General features: G+C 53.5%; 4 protein-coding genes and 2 non-coding genes across 6 annotated transcripts; 5 read left to right on the plus strand and 1 right to left on the minus strand.

The window, feature by feature from the left end:
• Positions 1–948: 948 nt before the first annotated feature.
• COL26b_011070 (uncharacterized protein) lies at positions 949–2,355 on the plus strand (the record flags this gene model as incomplete). The annotated part of the gene is made up of 1 exon (XM_053183749.1): positions 949–2,355. One exon carries the CDS (start codon positions 949–951, stop codon positions 2,353–2,355), a length of 1,407 nt encoding a protein of 468 aa, XP_053032288.1.
• A 2,906-nt stretch (positions 2,356–5,261) lies between these two features.
• On the plus strand, positions 5,262–5,369 carry COL26b_011071. The gene has a single exon. It is a non-coding gene; the product is annotated as a tRNA-Val (tRNA).
• Positions 5,370–5,375: 6 nt separating this feature from the next.
• COL26b_011072 lies at positions 5,376–5,447 on the plus strand. The gene has a single exon. It is a non-coding gene; the product is annotated as a tRNA-Ala (tRNA).
• A 206-nt stretch (positions 5,448–5,653) lies between these two features.
• COL26b_011073 (uncharacterized protein) lies at positions 5,654–6,984 on the minus strand (the record flags this gene model as incomplete). The annotated part of the gene is made up of 4 exons (XM_053183750.1): positions 5,654–6,238; positions 6,300–6,558; positions 6,682–6,716; positions 6,775–6,984. 4 exons carry the CDS (start codon positions 6,982–6,984, stop codon positions 5,654–5,656), a joined length of 1,089 nt encoding a protein of 362 aa, XP_053032289.1.
• A 3,398-nt stretch (positions 6,985–10,382) lies between these two features.
• Positions 10,383–12,114, plus strand: COL26b_011074 (uncharacterized protein; the record flags this gene model as incomplete). Its single annotated transcript, XM_053183751.1, has 2 exons — positions 10,383–10,967; positions 11,026–12,114. The coding sequence occupies 2 exons, from the start codon at positions 10,383–10,385 to the stop codon at positions 12,112–12,114; spliced, it is 1,674 nt and encodes a 557-aa protein (XP_053032290.1).
• Positions 12,115–12,571: 457 nt separating this feature from the next.
• On the plus strand, positions 12,572–15,116 carry COL26b_011075 (uncharacterized protein; the record flags this gene model as incomplete). Its single annotated transcript, XM_053183752.1, has 2 exons — positions 12,572–13,476; positions 13,562–15,116. The coding sequence occupies 2 exons, from the start codon at positions 12,572–12,574 to the stop codon at positions 15,114–15,116; spliced, it is 2,460 nt and encodes an 819-aa protein (XP_053032291.1).
• Positions 15,117–15,329: the final 213 nt, after the last annotated feature.

A 15,329-nucleotide genomic window follows, 5' to 3' on the forward strand; every position in this document is an offset into this window, starting at 1 on the left:
AGCGTGCTCGCCACGCGGGCCGATGGGCTGAACAAGCGCTGACGCCTCCGAGACCGCTTCGCAGTAAAAGTCTCGCCTCGATGATTTTTTCTGATGATGGGCTGAACATCCCGCCAACCCAAAGTTCTTTGACAGGCAGACAGCTCTTCTGCTTGAGCTGCACACCTTAATTTCCCGCATGTGCAGCCTTCCATCGACGTGCAGCCGTATCACACCCAATGACGCTGCAAGGACGGATGGATTCCTATTTTGGGTAATGGTGTGGGATGTTCGTGAGGAGGACTGATTGCGACTTGACCAGGGGCGTCTTGCTGTTCACCGAGGCTCTCACATGCTCACATGCTTGAAGCAGCGAGCTGCTTGCTGGACTTGAGCGAATCACCGCTTCAATTCGGGACGCTTATCTCAGGAACACCTCCATCAGCATACAGAGTTTCCGCTCGTCCAGTTCGCCATGTCACCTGACCCTCCCGTGCTAGCAAAGTGGGTGGTTGGGGGTGGACCAACCGGGGATACAAGCTCTCGAGTGAGGGGAAACCCCAACGTCCAAGGTCGTATTCATTTTTTGCTTGCCCACCGATCTACATCACGCGGCACACCTCTCTCCGAGAGCTTCCCCGTCCTTTTCCCACTAGCTTAATCACAAAGTCCATGTATCCCCGTCCCCCACATTCCTTGGAGCTCTTGTTCTGTGATGCAATCATGAACCGCGGGGAAGAAACTGGGACCCAACAAACATTGTGGAGAGACACAGCATCACTTGTGCCGTAAACCCGGGAACCTTCTTCTCCGTACGTACCACGCAGTCAAGCCCGAGTCAAAGAACTAGAATCGGCAACAGGAAGCTATTCGATTGCAATTGACGCGCTGCAACCCGAGCACCCCGAATGCTGCAAGTCACAGCCAAATGAGCATCCGACCCTCGGCGTGAGCGGACAGCCCCTCGCGATGCTAGCTCGCGACTTCAAGCGTGTCGTCCTCATTGTTGGGCCTTTCCTCTTCCTTGTCTACATTGGCATTCGATGTCTCGACTTTAGGGACTCTTCATCAGGTTTTAACACCTGGTTCGATCACATCTTTGCGCCGAACTGGAGGCAAGCCGATGAGCTCAAACCTCACTCCCGGCCGGCCCCATCGGCTGCCGCACCTCCACCTGCCCCGGAAGACACAGAGCCCCCTATCGCGGTCCCTCCAACGGTCCTACCACCGACGCCACCTTCGGATTCTATTCCAATTGCCACGGAGCGGACACATCATGAGGTCTTCTCAATATCTACCTTCGACAAGAGGTTCTTCCCCATACACTTCGGCGACGAAGATGCCATGAATCCCAACATCTTGCCCCATCCTACTCTCGATAACACATACATCATTGTTGCGCAGAGGCGCAAGACGCACGATGACAAGACAGCAGAACATTTTGAGCTTGTCTGCAATGCTGTCTTCACCATGGAAGGCCTCTCCTGCGTGGAGGCACCAACGACGCTTCCAATCGCTGCCACCAAGAGTGGCGATGACAAATGTCCCCCCAAACTGGCCTACATCGCCATGAACATTGGGCCTCACGATGCCCGTGTCTTCCACGGTCCGAAGGCACCATTCATTACCTTTGGCTCCAACTCGCTCTACTGTTGCTTCGGACAATTCATGCAAGATTTCCGGACGCTGGGCAACTGGGGCTTCCAGATGTCACTGGATCAGGGCTTCAGCACTGGCACTGAGCTACAGCGCCCACCGCCTTGGGGGACCATGGAAAAGAATTGGTTCCCATTCTGGGATGAGGATGGTGCCGTGTACGTGCACCACGATGTGGCGCCAAAGAGAGTGTTCTCGAAAGTCAACCTCGACGGCTCTGTGGGGCCGGACCTGGCGCTTCTAGCCCCCGGAGATGAGGCATGTTTGGAGAGATACATGCCGAAGCTGCCGCCGGACTTGGAGTCCATACATCAGGCGACCAACTCCCTGAGCATCACGTTCTGCAAACGGATGGACGTGAACTGCAAGCCTACCAGCGACAACACATTCATCTTCACGATCTTTCAGCACAAGACTTTCTATCACTTTCACAGCGAGTACGAACCGTACATCATGGTCTTCCAGCAAAAAGCACCGTTCGAAGTCTTTGCTGTCTCGAAGAAACCCATATGGATTCACGGTCGGGAGAAGAAGGACACTGGGGCGTCTGACATGTTTTATGTAACGTCGATAAGCTGGAAGACGAAGGGACAAAGGTATCATGGATACATGGACGACACTCTTTTCCTGGCCTTCGGTATCGAAGACAAGATGGCTGGTGGTATTGACGTTACCGCCGAGGATTTAATATCAGAGCTTGGGACATGTCTGGAGACCTGATATCCCCATGGTAAGCGTGTTGGACGGAGTACGGATACCAATTTCAGCGTAGACAAATGATTACTGCTTATCATAAAGAAGCATCATAATTCCCCTTGAACTTATTTGTGCTTGTAAACGTGTTTTTGCGTGCCTCTTCAGTGGATGTCTGTAGTTTCAAAGCCGTATGCATGTCTTCCCTCTGGCTAGAGCTTAATAGAGACGATCCCGAGCACACTAGATATAAGGTGATCCAATTGTATGGAAATAACGTTCAGTGTTCCATCACTGAGCTTAAATGTGCACCCGTAACCAATACAAGTCACCGTTCGTCCGGATTCGAGACTTCTCGTGGCGGTGTTGTTCTTCTGAGACATTGCCAAAGGCGGAAAAGCCCATATGTTGTCTCAGTCCCTGAAAGAAAGCATTTTGCTGGGTCGTGATACCGACCTTATGGTACTGGACAACTGACAGGCATCATGACAGACAGAATACGCGAATGATTAGAGACAATAAAACATGCTTGATGGACCTATTCACCGCAATGTTTGCTCCATAGACTTTTTTTCCGACGTGAAACTCTAGTTACAGAGATATCTACAACATCAGTGACATCAACATTCCAATGAGCCACGGTGAACCAGCCACTCTCTACAACGTACCCGCCCCCTCCACCCATTCAGAATGAAGAACTGCCGAACTGCATCCGGACAACCAAGACCATATGGCCGCATCGGGCATCCGGGTTCTCGAATCCAACGTAGATCGGGCCATCGGGAACAACGCAAGGATAAGCCACACGAACGTCACCGACCGCCGCTAGGGGCCTGGTTCCGCCGGAAGCGGTCTTCTACGCCAAGCAATTCCAATTACGGGCGGAGAACCAGCTCCGTGGAGGCGCCTCGAAAGCCAACAAAGTCGGCCGCATGTCTCTGCCTTGTTCACGAGGAATTTCCCCAGACAATTGTTTGAATTCGTCCTTTCGCCGAGCGAGCCGAGCGAAGACGTGCTGAGACGACGCCTCCATAAAACCCTTTCGTAGTCGAAAACCCTTTTGCTGTCACCTCATGCATTACTATCCTCCAGGCGTCAGGATGATCAAACCGGATCATTCAATCACCTTCGCGAATCTCGCGTCGGTAAACTTTACCCTACTCGAACATACATACCCGACCGCGCCAGATGTAAAGATGAGACAAGATATCACCAGCAATACGCTCGAGATGAGAGACGGCGAACAAATCATGTCATGGAACAAGGGGTGCTATTTCGGCAAGAGTGGACAAGATGATGTGGCACTCTGTTGGCAGGATATGGAGGCATTGCAGTCATTCTGCGTCGGCATCGAGTCGCCTGAAAGGGGTTTCTTCAAACCCATCCAGTCACACTACAAGACGAAATACAACGACGGCACCACGAATTCGGCTTGGATGTTCCCATCAGATGATCCCGCTGTTGGCTACACATATCCCAGTACTCTGAATTACCACATCACGGTATCAAGTATAGCGTTAAAGGATCAGCTGCACTTGAATGTCACGATCGTGGACAAATCAGCGGCAGCAAGGGCCGACGAAAAGAAATGAAAGGGTAAGTCATAGGTCTTGAGCTTGGTGGGTTTGAACACTGGACTGACCCTGCCTTCAACAGGGAACCGGATGATATAGTCACAAAGACGGCCGGAAACTCATTCGTGAAGTTGATGTAACAGATCATACTGGTGTATTTTGTATTTGAAGGAGGGATCTTCAAAGGGGCGTCATATGAAAAGCTGTTTTAGGGGATCTTCCGATCTTATGCTATTTTATAAGCGACACTTGTAAAGCACGTCTTTCTCAAATCTTCAGGGTCGAAATGATTCATCAGCCTTTAAATGGCCGTTTACATCTGTTGATCACCATCAACATTATTCCCGTCACTTGTGTATCTCACCCATTAGCACGCACTTTCCTAGGATTTGATGATTCCTGTATCACATTCGAAGCAATAGAATAGGTTGCTTGAATGTTGAAGGCAACAATGATTGATCCATCAGACGATTTGGTATATGATTCAGCACTATGAACTTCTATCCCTTGTCAAATCAGAGTGTTATGATGAGGTATTGAATGTCAAACGAACTTTAGCTTACTATAATGATGGCCCAGTGCTACTGGAGTTTCGTAACACACGTCTCTCAACGACCCTCTAACCGAGACCATCGCGAAGAAATTCTCAATAACGCGGGCCATAGCAACATAGTAGAAGGACGTCGAATCTGTAGAGAATAGACTGAGTAAGGCAGTTGTACGGCCAACTCTTTTTGGTCACACTAGTTATTGTTGTGGTCTTGAGTTTGAGGTTGAGGTTCTTTGGCGTATTTTCAGCATTTAAACCGAAGAACAGCCCCGGCCACAGATGATTGGAATACCCTTTCTAATCTTCAGTGAGTGATGGAGTTGATTTGACGGAGCCAGCATGCCTTGGTTGAAGACGGCAGAATTATACATCAACGAAGGCATATATGAATCCAGTGCCCAATCAAAGGGCTTGCCACCCTCAGCAAATACAATGAAAGTGGCATTAGTACTTGGAAAAACGTTTTGAGGGGGTTTTCGTAGACAATCCAGCTTATAGACATGACATACACTGTTAATCTGAATGTGTTACCTCCATGCTAAAACGTGATCATTCGGCACCGAAACAACCGGGGATCCTAACGTCTCTCATCGGCCTCAAATCCACCATTCCACATGCTGAAGATTTGAATGTTGCTGAACCCTTGAACCCTTGCTTATGCAGGGATTGTGGACCTCCGAACGGGGCGTGGTACGGTTAGCCCTAACGAAGGCGTCCAACCGGGGCCTCTAATTCACGAGATCCACAGACTGCACCAAGTGCTCGCATCATGAACCCGCCGGCGACAGAACCCTTCAACAATCCCAGATGGTTTCGTGGTGTAGTTGGTTATCACGTCAGTCTAACATTCTGGATCGTCACCTCGACGGCTCCCAGTGTTCCACTGAAGGTCTCCGGTTCAAGTCCGGGCGAAATCAACCATTGGGCGAATGGTTTAGTGGTATAATACTCGCTTAGCATGTGAGTGGTCCAGGGTTCGATTCCCTGTTCGTCCAATTTTTGCTTCTGTGGTTTGTGTGAAGTGTTTTGGCTCGTTGGTGAAATCGTGGTGAATTTTGTGGAAGTTCCGGGTCTCTGGCTGACACCCAGGAGGCGAGTGGAAAGTTTTATCCCAATTATATACAAATTATTAGCACTGCTTGCGTTGTCTATCCTTGCCCTTTCCTAACAGTGTTTGCAGAGGGTATGTGGGTGAACGTTGTCACTCCGTCTTGTCCGGCTTCCGCCCAACCATCAGATACATTGGCGAAAAGATCTTCCCTCTCCCGCCAAAAACCAACGCATCAGCTGCGCGGATCAAACTGTCTGACGTCTTCGTCATACCAGGCGGCGCGAATCTCAACGTTTCCATAACACTCAAGAACCCATGCGTGGCCATCCTCCCCAATCCCGTCATGCGGAACGTATACAGCAAGTCTCCCATCGTCTGCGCGTGCCGCCAGCTTCCGGCGTCGAGGGGCCAGTACCACGGGCTTGGGTCCGGTCTATCTGCCATATCCTCGTTCTCAAGAATCTCGAAGCCAGCGGCTTCGAAGGCGCGCAGGGCCTCAGACGCCTTAACCATGTTGGCGATGCCGTTGCCCTGCTCGATCTCGATGCGCGTCTTGCGATGGGAGAGATTATCATTATCGTAGGCTTCGGTCATAACCCATTCGTAGACGCCGAAAACGCCCCCGGGCTTGAGGACGCGGTGGATCTCTGAGTAGACGGCTTGGAGGGATGGGGCGTGGACCGTGGCTTCGATGGCATAGACGGCGTCGAATGTGTTGTCTTCGAATGGGATATTCTAGGTCATTGGCGTCAGGGAAAGCTTTGCGGAAGAATTCCTTGACGCAGGGTGGCTTTACCATGAAGTCGGCCTGGACGAATTGCACGTTCTTATCCATGAGCTCCTTCTTTGTATACCTCGTGGCCCTCTCCACCTGGTACTCGTTGATGTTAAGTCCAGTGATATACGCCCCCGTGAACTTGGCAATCTCGCGGGCTGGGCCACCCACGCCGCAACCAACATCCAGAACCTTCATCCCCTTCTTGATGTCGATCATATGCGCGAGATAGTGCTCATGCCTGACGGTACCCTGCTTGAAGCTCTCGGCAATAGCAGGTCTGCAGAAGTGAAAGCTTTGGCCAAAGCCATATTCATAGAAGTCGGTAACTAGATTATAATATCTGACAGTTTGATATTCAGAATATGTCAGGATATCGAGTAGAGTTACGGCATCGACTTACTGCCTCGTGAGTGAATCATATTCTGCGGCTCGGGCCTGGAGAGACGCGAGTCAGAGGAAAAGTTCGGCAGGGCGGTTTACTTGTTCAACTTACCTCTCTATCCTCTTTCGTCTCCTTCTGAGCGTTGAGCTTGTTGTCCCAATGCCTGAAGTAGTCTTCTGTGGCAGCCTTCTGAGCTTCGTGGTCCTTTTTCAACATTGCTGACATGCCAACGTTGCCTTTCGACGTTCCCTTGTGAAGGATCTGCTCAAAAGTAGCATCTCTAGCAAGAAGCACTTGGCCCAGTTCTGATCGTTCCACCATCTTAGGGGAGGATGGAGTTGGCGTTGGAAAAAAGGAATGTAGAAAGTCCAAGGAGTCGGCAGAGCAATGAACGCGATTCCGAGGGTTAGTATATCAGATCATGCTCAAGCATCTTGGAGAGATAGTTGTTTTCTTTTATAACTGCTTCGATAGCACCTCACTCTTCTTTCAACAGACAATAGCATCGATGGTTGACAGCCAAGTAGGGGGAACGAATACGTGATAACGATAAGGAAACCAGCCATGAGCGCTGTATCCGAATACGAATGCGCTCTCAAACAGCGGCGCAGCATTGTGACCCTCACCTAGCACAATGTGATTGGCTTATTTCTCAAAAACGGAAGGAAAGTGGATAATGGAAATGATGAAATCCATCGTTGCGACTGCTCTCAGGTCCGGCATCGTAAACGCGAGGCAACCTCACACATCCTTCCAAGGTTTCTCTCATAACCTAGCCCGCGAGATTGCTCAATTGTGCTCGTCGAGCTTTCGGTCATTGACTCTGGACCCGCTTTTCTCGACCTGAAGTGGGAACGGCCTCGGAATTAGGAGTGCGCCCTTGGCCGGCTGAGTGAATCCGAATACGAAGGGAACAATACTCGAGAATACCCATTGAGATTTGTCCATTTCCACGCGATAAACACGATAGTAAAGTTGGAGGCAATTTTATGGCGTTTTCTGCAAAGCCTTCGCAGAGCAAGTAAACACATTCATCTCATGTGCGCAACCTGACTCAACCAAATGTGCCAAAGACCTGCCCCCTGTTCATCCAAGACATCTGAGGGTTTGAGCCTGAGAAGTGTTGGATGAACATGCAGGATAATAAGCAGCACAAGAGAGAATCATCAATAGGTTGATATGTCGTGCAATATGTAGTTGGCAAGTTGATGGGTGATTCGTTGAGCAATTTGAGTGCTTACGTCGTACGAAGCAACGATCTGATCAAGATCACCGATGCACTTGAGGTGTCACGGAGATCACTGCTCCACGAATTACATTTGAGCTCACAAGATCCGACGTGTGATTAAGAACCGGTCTTCGGCTAGGTGGCATAGTCGGTGAGCCCAGGGCTACCATGATCTCCCCGGCGGAAGAAACATCTTGCGATAACAATTGGCGACCAGACTCAACGCCATCAATGACTAAGCATTTCAATTTGACGCACACCAAATCCGAGGGTGTGGCTTGCCTTCCATGCTCGTCGATCAGCCGGTCTAAAGCCGGTTCCCGAGACCGCCTCCACCAGGTGGTCTCCTCCGAAGCGGAGGCGCAGAATCCACGGCGGACGGCACGTGGGTCTCGGAAGTTTTCAGAGAGATTCTGCAGCCAGTTAAGTGTAACACTTCGAGAAGGCCCGGCAGTCGACTCCGTGCCCTTGAAGCATGCCTGTCTCTGAACACCATACAACAACGATACCAACCGCCCATGGCGCGATTCGTCGACAAACATCGTGTCATATGACTTGGAGCCAGGAACAGTTTAAGCGCTGCTTTGCACCAACACGAACGACTGCCCACTTGGCGGCGGCAAACACCAAAGACAGGGCCGGGGCTAGCAAGGAGACGATGAACGGAACCGAAGCTTGGCACCGGCGCGGGGTCGGTTAGCCTGGGCGCGGAGGACCAAGGCCGAGTGCGGGGAAGAGATGCTGCAGCAAACATGAATGACGACGAGGCGGGTGCACATAACCGGTGGGAAAGGGGAGTTCTATCTGGTATCACAAACTTCTGCCTCGCTTCATTCTCGAGCAGGTCTCCCCGATCAGACCTAAATTAAGGGGGGAAAGCCCCGTGGGGAAAGAAAAGCAGTCATGCCCAAGGCAATCCCACGATGATGCCCAGCGCAATAACATCTTATCGGTGCGACCGAGTCGTGTCTAAACAATGATCTACCCCTCGTGACTTGCCGGAGGCTTCTTCAAACTTTCAACGACATGGAACTTCAACAGTCTGGGGCTTGCGTCGGAGGACGGCACTCAAGCTCGCCAGCCCCAACTGCTATTGAACTCTCAACGTCGCGCCTGCCTATCCGTACGGACCAATCGCTTGAATTGTTCGGGCCAAATCTGTTTGTCTCTGCATATTCCTCGATGTAGCTGCGGAGATACTCGATACCTCACGGGGGGCACAGATGTCTTGGGTAAATCGTGATGACAGGCACCTGCATCAACATACGAACTAAGAAAAGAAGCCGGCCCCCAAAAACAAAGTAGGCCGGTCGATCTGTCAGATCTCAACGCCTTGGACGAATAAACAGGTTACAGGAAAGGGGAGGGGAGCCGCCAGGAAAAAACCGCCGGCACCAACCAACAGCTGCTGCAACAGTTCGACCCCAGAGAACCCACAAGCATCGTCCCATCTAAACCAAGCCAACCAGCAGAGCATGCAGGGGGCCCTAGTTTCAGCGACGTCAGGCGAAAACCCCCAATTGGCCAATCCGGGAACCGAAATCTCGCAGAAACTCTCGCGCCAATAGCCGGTGAGTGGAAGCACCGAACATTCTCTCAGCCGTGATTGGGGAGAGACACGGTTGACATGGTTCGCGTCTTCTAGCCTCAGAGGCCTTACCCGGCGAGGAAAAGCTCCCAGGCCAAAAGCAGCGCCAGGCACGCCACATGGCGCAGGGATGTCCGCGGTGTCGCCGGCCACACGGTCGTGGAGTCCAGAACTGTGATGCATGTCTCGCCTTTCTCCAGTGGGTTTGCTGGCGCGCCCCATTGTACGAGCAACCATTTTCTTGGGATTTTTTCCTTTCCTTCTAACACCAGTGGATCGGCAGACGACATCCCTTTCTCCATCCTTCTGAAGCGGCGAGTCTTTCCCGTCCTGCTCAACCCATACTACAGCACACGGAACCCCAGACCAGCCCATCCGTCTTCTTCCCCGCGCGAGCCAATGGGTCGTGGAGAAAGTGGAGTTGCGTCGTCCTAGTGCCCGGGGACTCTTGTGTGGGTTAGGGTGCCAGGCAGGGCTGCCGGACGGGTTTCTTCTTCTTTTGCATTGAACAACTTAAGACACAAGTGGCCCATGAGGTCAACATCCTCTCCAGCTTCCACGCCACCTTCGAATGAATTTGAGCGAGCCAGTGAGAGGCCGCAAAACCTCCAACACCAACCCGGTCGCCTCCTGAAGGGAGCATCACCATCATCCCTTGGCAGCGGGCAGCAGCTTGGTTTACATTCCAGGAGGATTTAAGACGACCGGGTGTCCCAACTCAAACCACGATTTGATACAGTCAGCTCCAACAGCTTCATCGCGATCGAAGCAGAGCAAGCTCGAATACATCTAGCTTGCCATCGCATCCATATCAACCAGCTCGACTCTCCAGTAGATCGAGTCCGGACCTTCCTTCACTTCTACTTCGCCCAGCGCGAACATCTTTTCAACAAACTTGACACAATGGTCGGCTTCACCTCCTCCGCGCCCAAGGCCGTCGATGCCGAGCTCAAGCCCCCGGCCTCGATGGGCGGCGGCGCCAACATGGCCGGAGTAGCCTCCGAAGCCGCCGCGGCGACCGAGGCCGAGCACAACATGGGTCTTCTGCAGTCCATCAAGCTGTACCCCAAGGCCGTCGCGTGGTCCATCTTCTTCAGCACCTGCGTTGTCATGGAGGGCTTCGACAAGACCCTGCTCAACAACCTCTACGCCTATCCCGTCTTCCAGAAGAAGTTCGGCGAGCTCCAGCCCGACGGCACGTACCAGCTCACCTCGGCCTGGCAGTCCGGCCTCAGCAACGGCGCGCTGGTCGGCGAGATCTCGGGCCTGTTCATTAACGGTATCATTGCTGAGCGGTTCGGCTACCGCAAGACCATGATTGGTGGTCTGCTCGGCGTAACGGCGTTCGTCTTCATCATCTTCTTCGCGCAGTCGCTGCCTCAGCTTCTGGTGGGAGAGATTCTTATTGGTGTGCCGTGGGGTATTTTCCAGACTATCACCGTCACTTATGCTTCTGAAGTTTGCCCCACTCATCTGCGAGCTTACTTGGTATGTTTAATCTTCAGTTTGCGACGAAGGTTACTCAAGCTAATATCTCTCTAACCAGACTACCTACGTGAACCTCTGCTGGGTCATGGGCCAGCTGATCGCCAGTGGTGTTCTTCGTGCCATGGTCGAGCGAACCGACGAATGGGGCTACCGCATCCCTTTTGCGCTGCAATGGATGTGGCCCATTCCACTCATTACCGGCATCTTCTTCGCTCCCGAGTCGCCCTGGTGGCTCGTCCGCAAAGAGCGCCTCGAGGATGCCAAAGCAGCTCTCCTTCGCCTCACCTCCCGCAACTCGCAGCAAGACTTCAACCCCGACGAGACCATCTCCATGATGGTGCACACCAACGAGATGGAAAAGGCAGTTCAGGCCGGCACCACCTACGCTGACTGCTTCAAGGGCGTCGACCTCCGCCGTACCGAAATCGTCTGCGGTACCTGGACCGTCCAGACGCTGTGCGGCGCCACGTTCATGGGCTTCTCCACCTACTTCTTCCAGCAAGCCGGCATGGCCGTCGAGAACTCCTTCAGCATGTCCCTGGGCCAGTACGCCATCGGCGCCGTCGGCACGATCCTCTCGTGGGTCCTGATGAAGCACTTCGGCCGTCGCACACTCTACCTCGGCGGCCAGCTCGCCATGACCGTCATCCTCGCGACCATCGGCTTCGCCTCGCTCGCAGGGCGCTCCAACATCGGCGCACAGTGGGCCATCGGCAGCCTGCTGCTCGTGTACACCTTCTTCTACGACTGCACCGTTGGCCCCGTCTGTTACTCCCTGGTCGCAGAGCTGAGCTCCACGCGTCTCAAGACCAAGACGGTCGTTCTCGCGCGCAACCTCTACAACGTCACGGGCATCATCACCAACATCCTCACGCCCAACATGCTGAACCCCTCGGCGTGGAACTGGGGCGCCAAAAGCGGCTTCTTCTGGGCCGCCAGCTGCTTCCTGTGCTTCGTATGGTCGTACTTCCGCCTGCCCGAGCCGCGTGGCAGGACGTACGCCGAGCTGGATATCCTGTTTGAGCAGCGCGTGTCGGCGAGGAAGTTCAGCAAGACGCAGGTCAGCACGCTGCGAGGTCACGAAAGCGATGGGATTTCTGAGAAGGAGGCGGGCGTCACGGAGCTTGAGAAGAGGCCCTCTTCATGAGTGAGGCCGATGTGGGTTGGTTTTTGCTGGAGTTTTGCTCAGATATACCACTTGGGTTGCTTTTATTTTCAGGTTGGAAATGATACTGGCGTTTTTGTTAGATCAATTGGAACAATTGGAATATTTACCTTGCAAAAGAACGTTGACATACATCCTTGACAATATTTTTGTTCCTGCCGTGATGCATTCTCAGGGGCATCGCCCGCGCTTAGTAAGATACTCCCAAAGTGGATTCTCCAGCCTGACACCTGTGATTGGCCGGGGAAAGCGACCCCTGTATCCCGGAACATCTGGATCCCGAGGACCGGAAAAGCTTCGGTTTGCCGATGTTCACCCACGATCTCTCACTCTCACTCTCACTATCACCCACTCACCCACTCACCCACTCACCCACTCACACGCGCCGCCATTGCGGCTCTCTCCTCAGTCGACGGGCTCTCTCCCCTCACAACACCAGATGCGACGGGTCAATGTAGGCCACAACGTCTTCCGATGGCGTCGTCCGGCCAGAGGCTTCGCCTTTACGCCGGGTCGAAACAGGATTATTCATCCAGCGTTTGCTCACCGCCCTAAGGCATGGGCGGAGCCGAAGCGGGAGCCGCAGCGCGCCGCAACGCCGTTGCCCAAGGTCGAGCAGAAGGTGGCACCCGAGGCGCCTGAGAACAAGGAGCTCACGAAGGAACAACTTCTGCAGTTCGTGGCACACCAAGAAGCCCGAGAGCAAGAAGCCAAGCGAAGGCAGAGGGCTCGTAGAACCAAGGCCAAGGTGACTTGGGTGGCCGTCCGACGGAACGCTCCTGCCTGGGCCACGAGGCGCTTCGAGATCAGACAATGGGGAGCCGAGGTTTTCCGTGCTAAAATGATGGCCAGAGAAGAGGCACTGGCAATAGCCGCGCCGGATGTATGGAAGGAAGCCGCGGAAGCACGGCAGGAGATCTCCAAGCAAGACGTCCGGAAGGCCGCTAGGGAAGCGGCGAGGAAAGCGGCCAGGAAAGCCTCCAGTCGAGCGGGATACAAAGCCCGTCAGGACCGCAAGGAACGCAGGGCTCGCAATGAACATCGCAATGAACTCAGGGCACGCAGGAAACTCATTGCAGCCACAGGGGCGAGGCCACCAGTCAGCAGTCGGATCAGAGCAGGGCAGTTGAGGACGGCCCCCGAAATTATTCGTCGAAGGAATAGCATTAGGACCTGGAAAGACATCGTTGGTGCAGACATCGAAGCCGAGAACCCACGTGGGTCGTCGAAGCCATTCACTCGCCTCGAGGTCAGAAATATTCAGCCTTTCGACGGGTTCGTCACAAAAACCGACTATGAGGTCGTCAGCGACTGGAATACCCGCCGAAGACCCGGAGAGCCGTTGTTATTACGTGTACCAGGTAGTGATGTTGACCTCCGACCATCATGTCAATAGCTGACCAAGCATAGGTCGTGCGCCTCTGTTCAGTCCGCCGCCTACGCCGCCTACAGTGCCTCCTGATGGCCTGCAGGATCGGCAACCAAAAGTGGTAAAGAATAACAGCCTCTTGACGCAGATGCTTCTGGCTGCCCGTTACATGGCCCGCTACCAGGGAAAGCGCATATCGTTGGACGACGTGGACATAATAGCGACCAGGAGCGTCCTGGAACACCTTATTTTCTTTTGTACCAACGTCGAAACGAGACTCGTCCGCCTCAACCTGTACATGGTAGGCCGCTCACTGCACGTGATGCGACCTCCCACGGAGGGTACAGACAGCGGAGCTGTACCTATTGCCGGTTTTGGCAGGAACTACGAAAAGGCCGTGACGGTACTCCCGCCCAGCCTACAAGACTCCCCTGACCACTTGCGTAACATCAAGTACAAAATTGGCGACGTTACCTGCCTGGTTCAGACTCAGGTTGATGCTTATTGCGGCGAGGATGCGGGTTATCTGGGCAAGACGACCTACAAGAAGATCTATGATAATGGCGACATCGTTATTGAAACGGCGGGTGCGGGATACGCAGAACCGCCGCGAGACGGCATGGCCGAGATCAAGACTCAATCGCGTTTTAAACCAGAAGAAGAGCAGAAGCAGAGGCAGGCAGAGGACTTCCGACAGGCTTGGCTTGGCCGCGTGACACACATGATCACCGCCCGCCAAATCTACGGTGTATTCGATGAAGCAGAGGTGGTGCCAACCGCGGGTTATTGGCGAGATTGGGAGGACGCCAATCAACTGGCTCTCCGAAGAATGGTGACGTTGCTGAAAGAGATGCGAAGACGGGTTAAGAAAACCGGGGTTCGAAATTGTGTCGTCCTCCTGAGGCGTGGCCTTAATATGAACAACACCATACTGTTTTACGAAACGGTGGACCAGGAGCCGACCGCGCCAGATGAGCTGATCTCGGAGTTCTTCGGTGGAAAGAAACCCCCCCGAGCCACCCCTGAGGCCTGGAAAGAGAAGCAGCGGGCTCGCCGCCGACAGAGATCTACCGGGCTCAATAACGATAAGCGAACGTTGGCTTTGCAGAAGAAGCTGAAGATGATCCATCAAACGTTTCGGAAGTATGTCTCTAGCCCGAACGAAGTATTGGCTGCTCCCGCAGACCACAGGAAACCAGCTGTTGCCCAAACTCGCCAGTCTAAACCCACCACGGACACGTCAAAAACGGATGCGGACAAGAAGTCGGGGACTGTTGCGGGCAAGAAAGTGCCGCAGTCTCAACAGAACGGAAAGCCGGCCCCAAAGAAGACGAAATCGACGCCAGCCAACGGACCGGCCGGCGGGCAGATGAATGCGGTGACAACGACGTCCGGAAAGGCTAAAAGGCCATCCGTCCCGATTAAGGCGGATTGGGGGCAGCGCAACGTCGCCTTGGCTGAGAAGAAGACTCGACAGGCTGATGCGGCCAAGATGGCTAAGGCCAAGCCCGCAGCCCGGGCGTTCAAGCCGCAGGCACCGAGGCCGAAACCAGCGGCGGACGACGGCTGGGGAGCCGCTTTCGGCCCGGTCCCGGGGGCCGGCCGCAGACGCTGAAGCAAAGGCGGGCCGGTCCTGATGCCACGCCGTATCTCATCTGTATCTAAAGCTAAAGCTAAAGCATTGTAAAATACATCCTATCCATTGGAAGATAACCCTTGCCAAGCTGTGACACCACGTTTTGCAAGTTACTGCGAAGGAGCGGAGGATGTGGCTGAAGCCGACGTCTGCCTTCTTAGCCCCCAAGCGAAGGATCATCTGCCAAGGGTG

Source organism: Colletotrichum chrysophilum, assembly GCF_026319265.1.
Source record: "Colletotrichum chrysophilum strain AFK26 chromosome Unknown scaffold_129, whole genome shotgun sequence".
Lineage (NCBI taxonomy): Eukaryota > Fungi > Ascomycota > Sordariomycetes > Glomerellales > Glomerellaceae > Colletotrichum > Colletotrichum chrysophilum.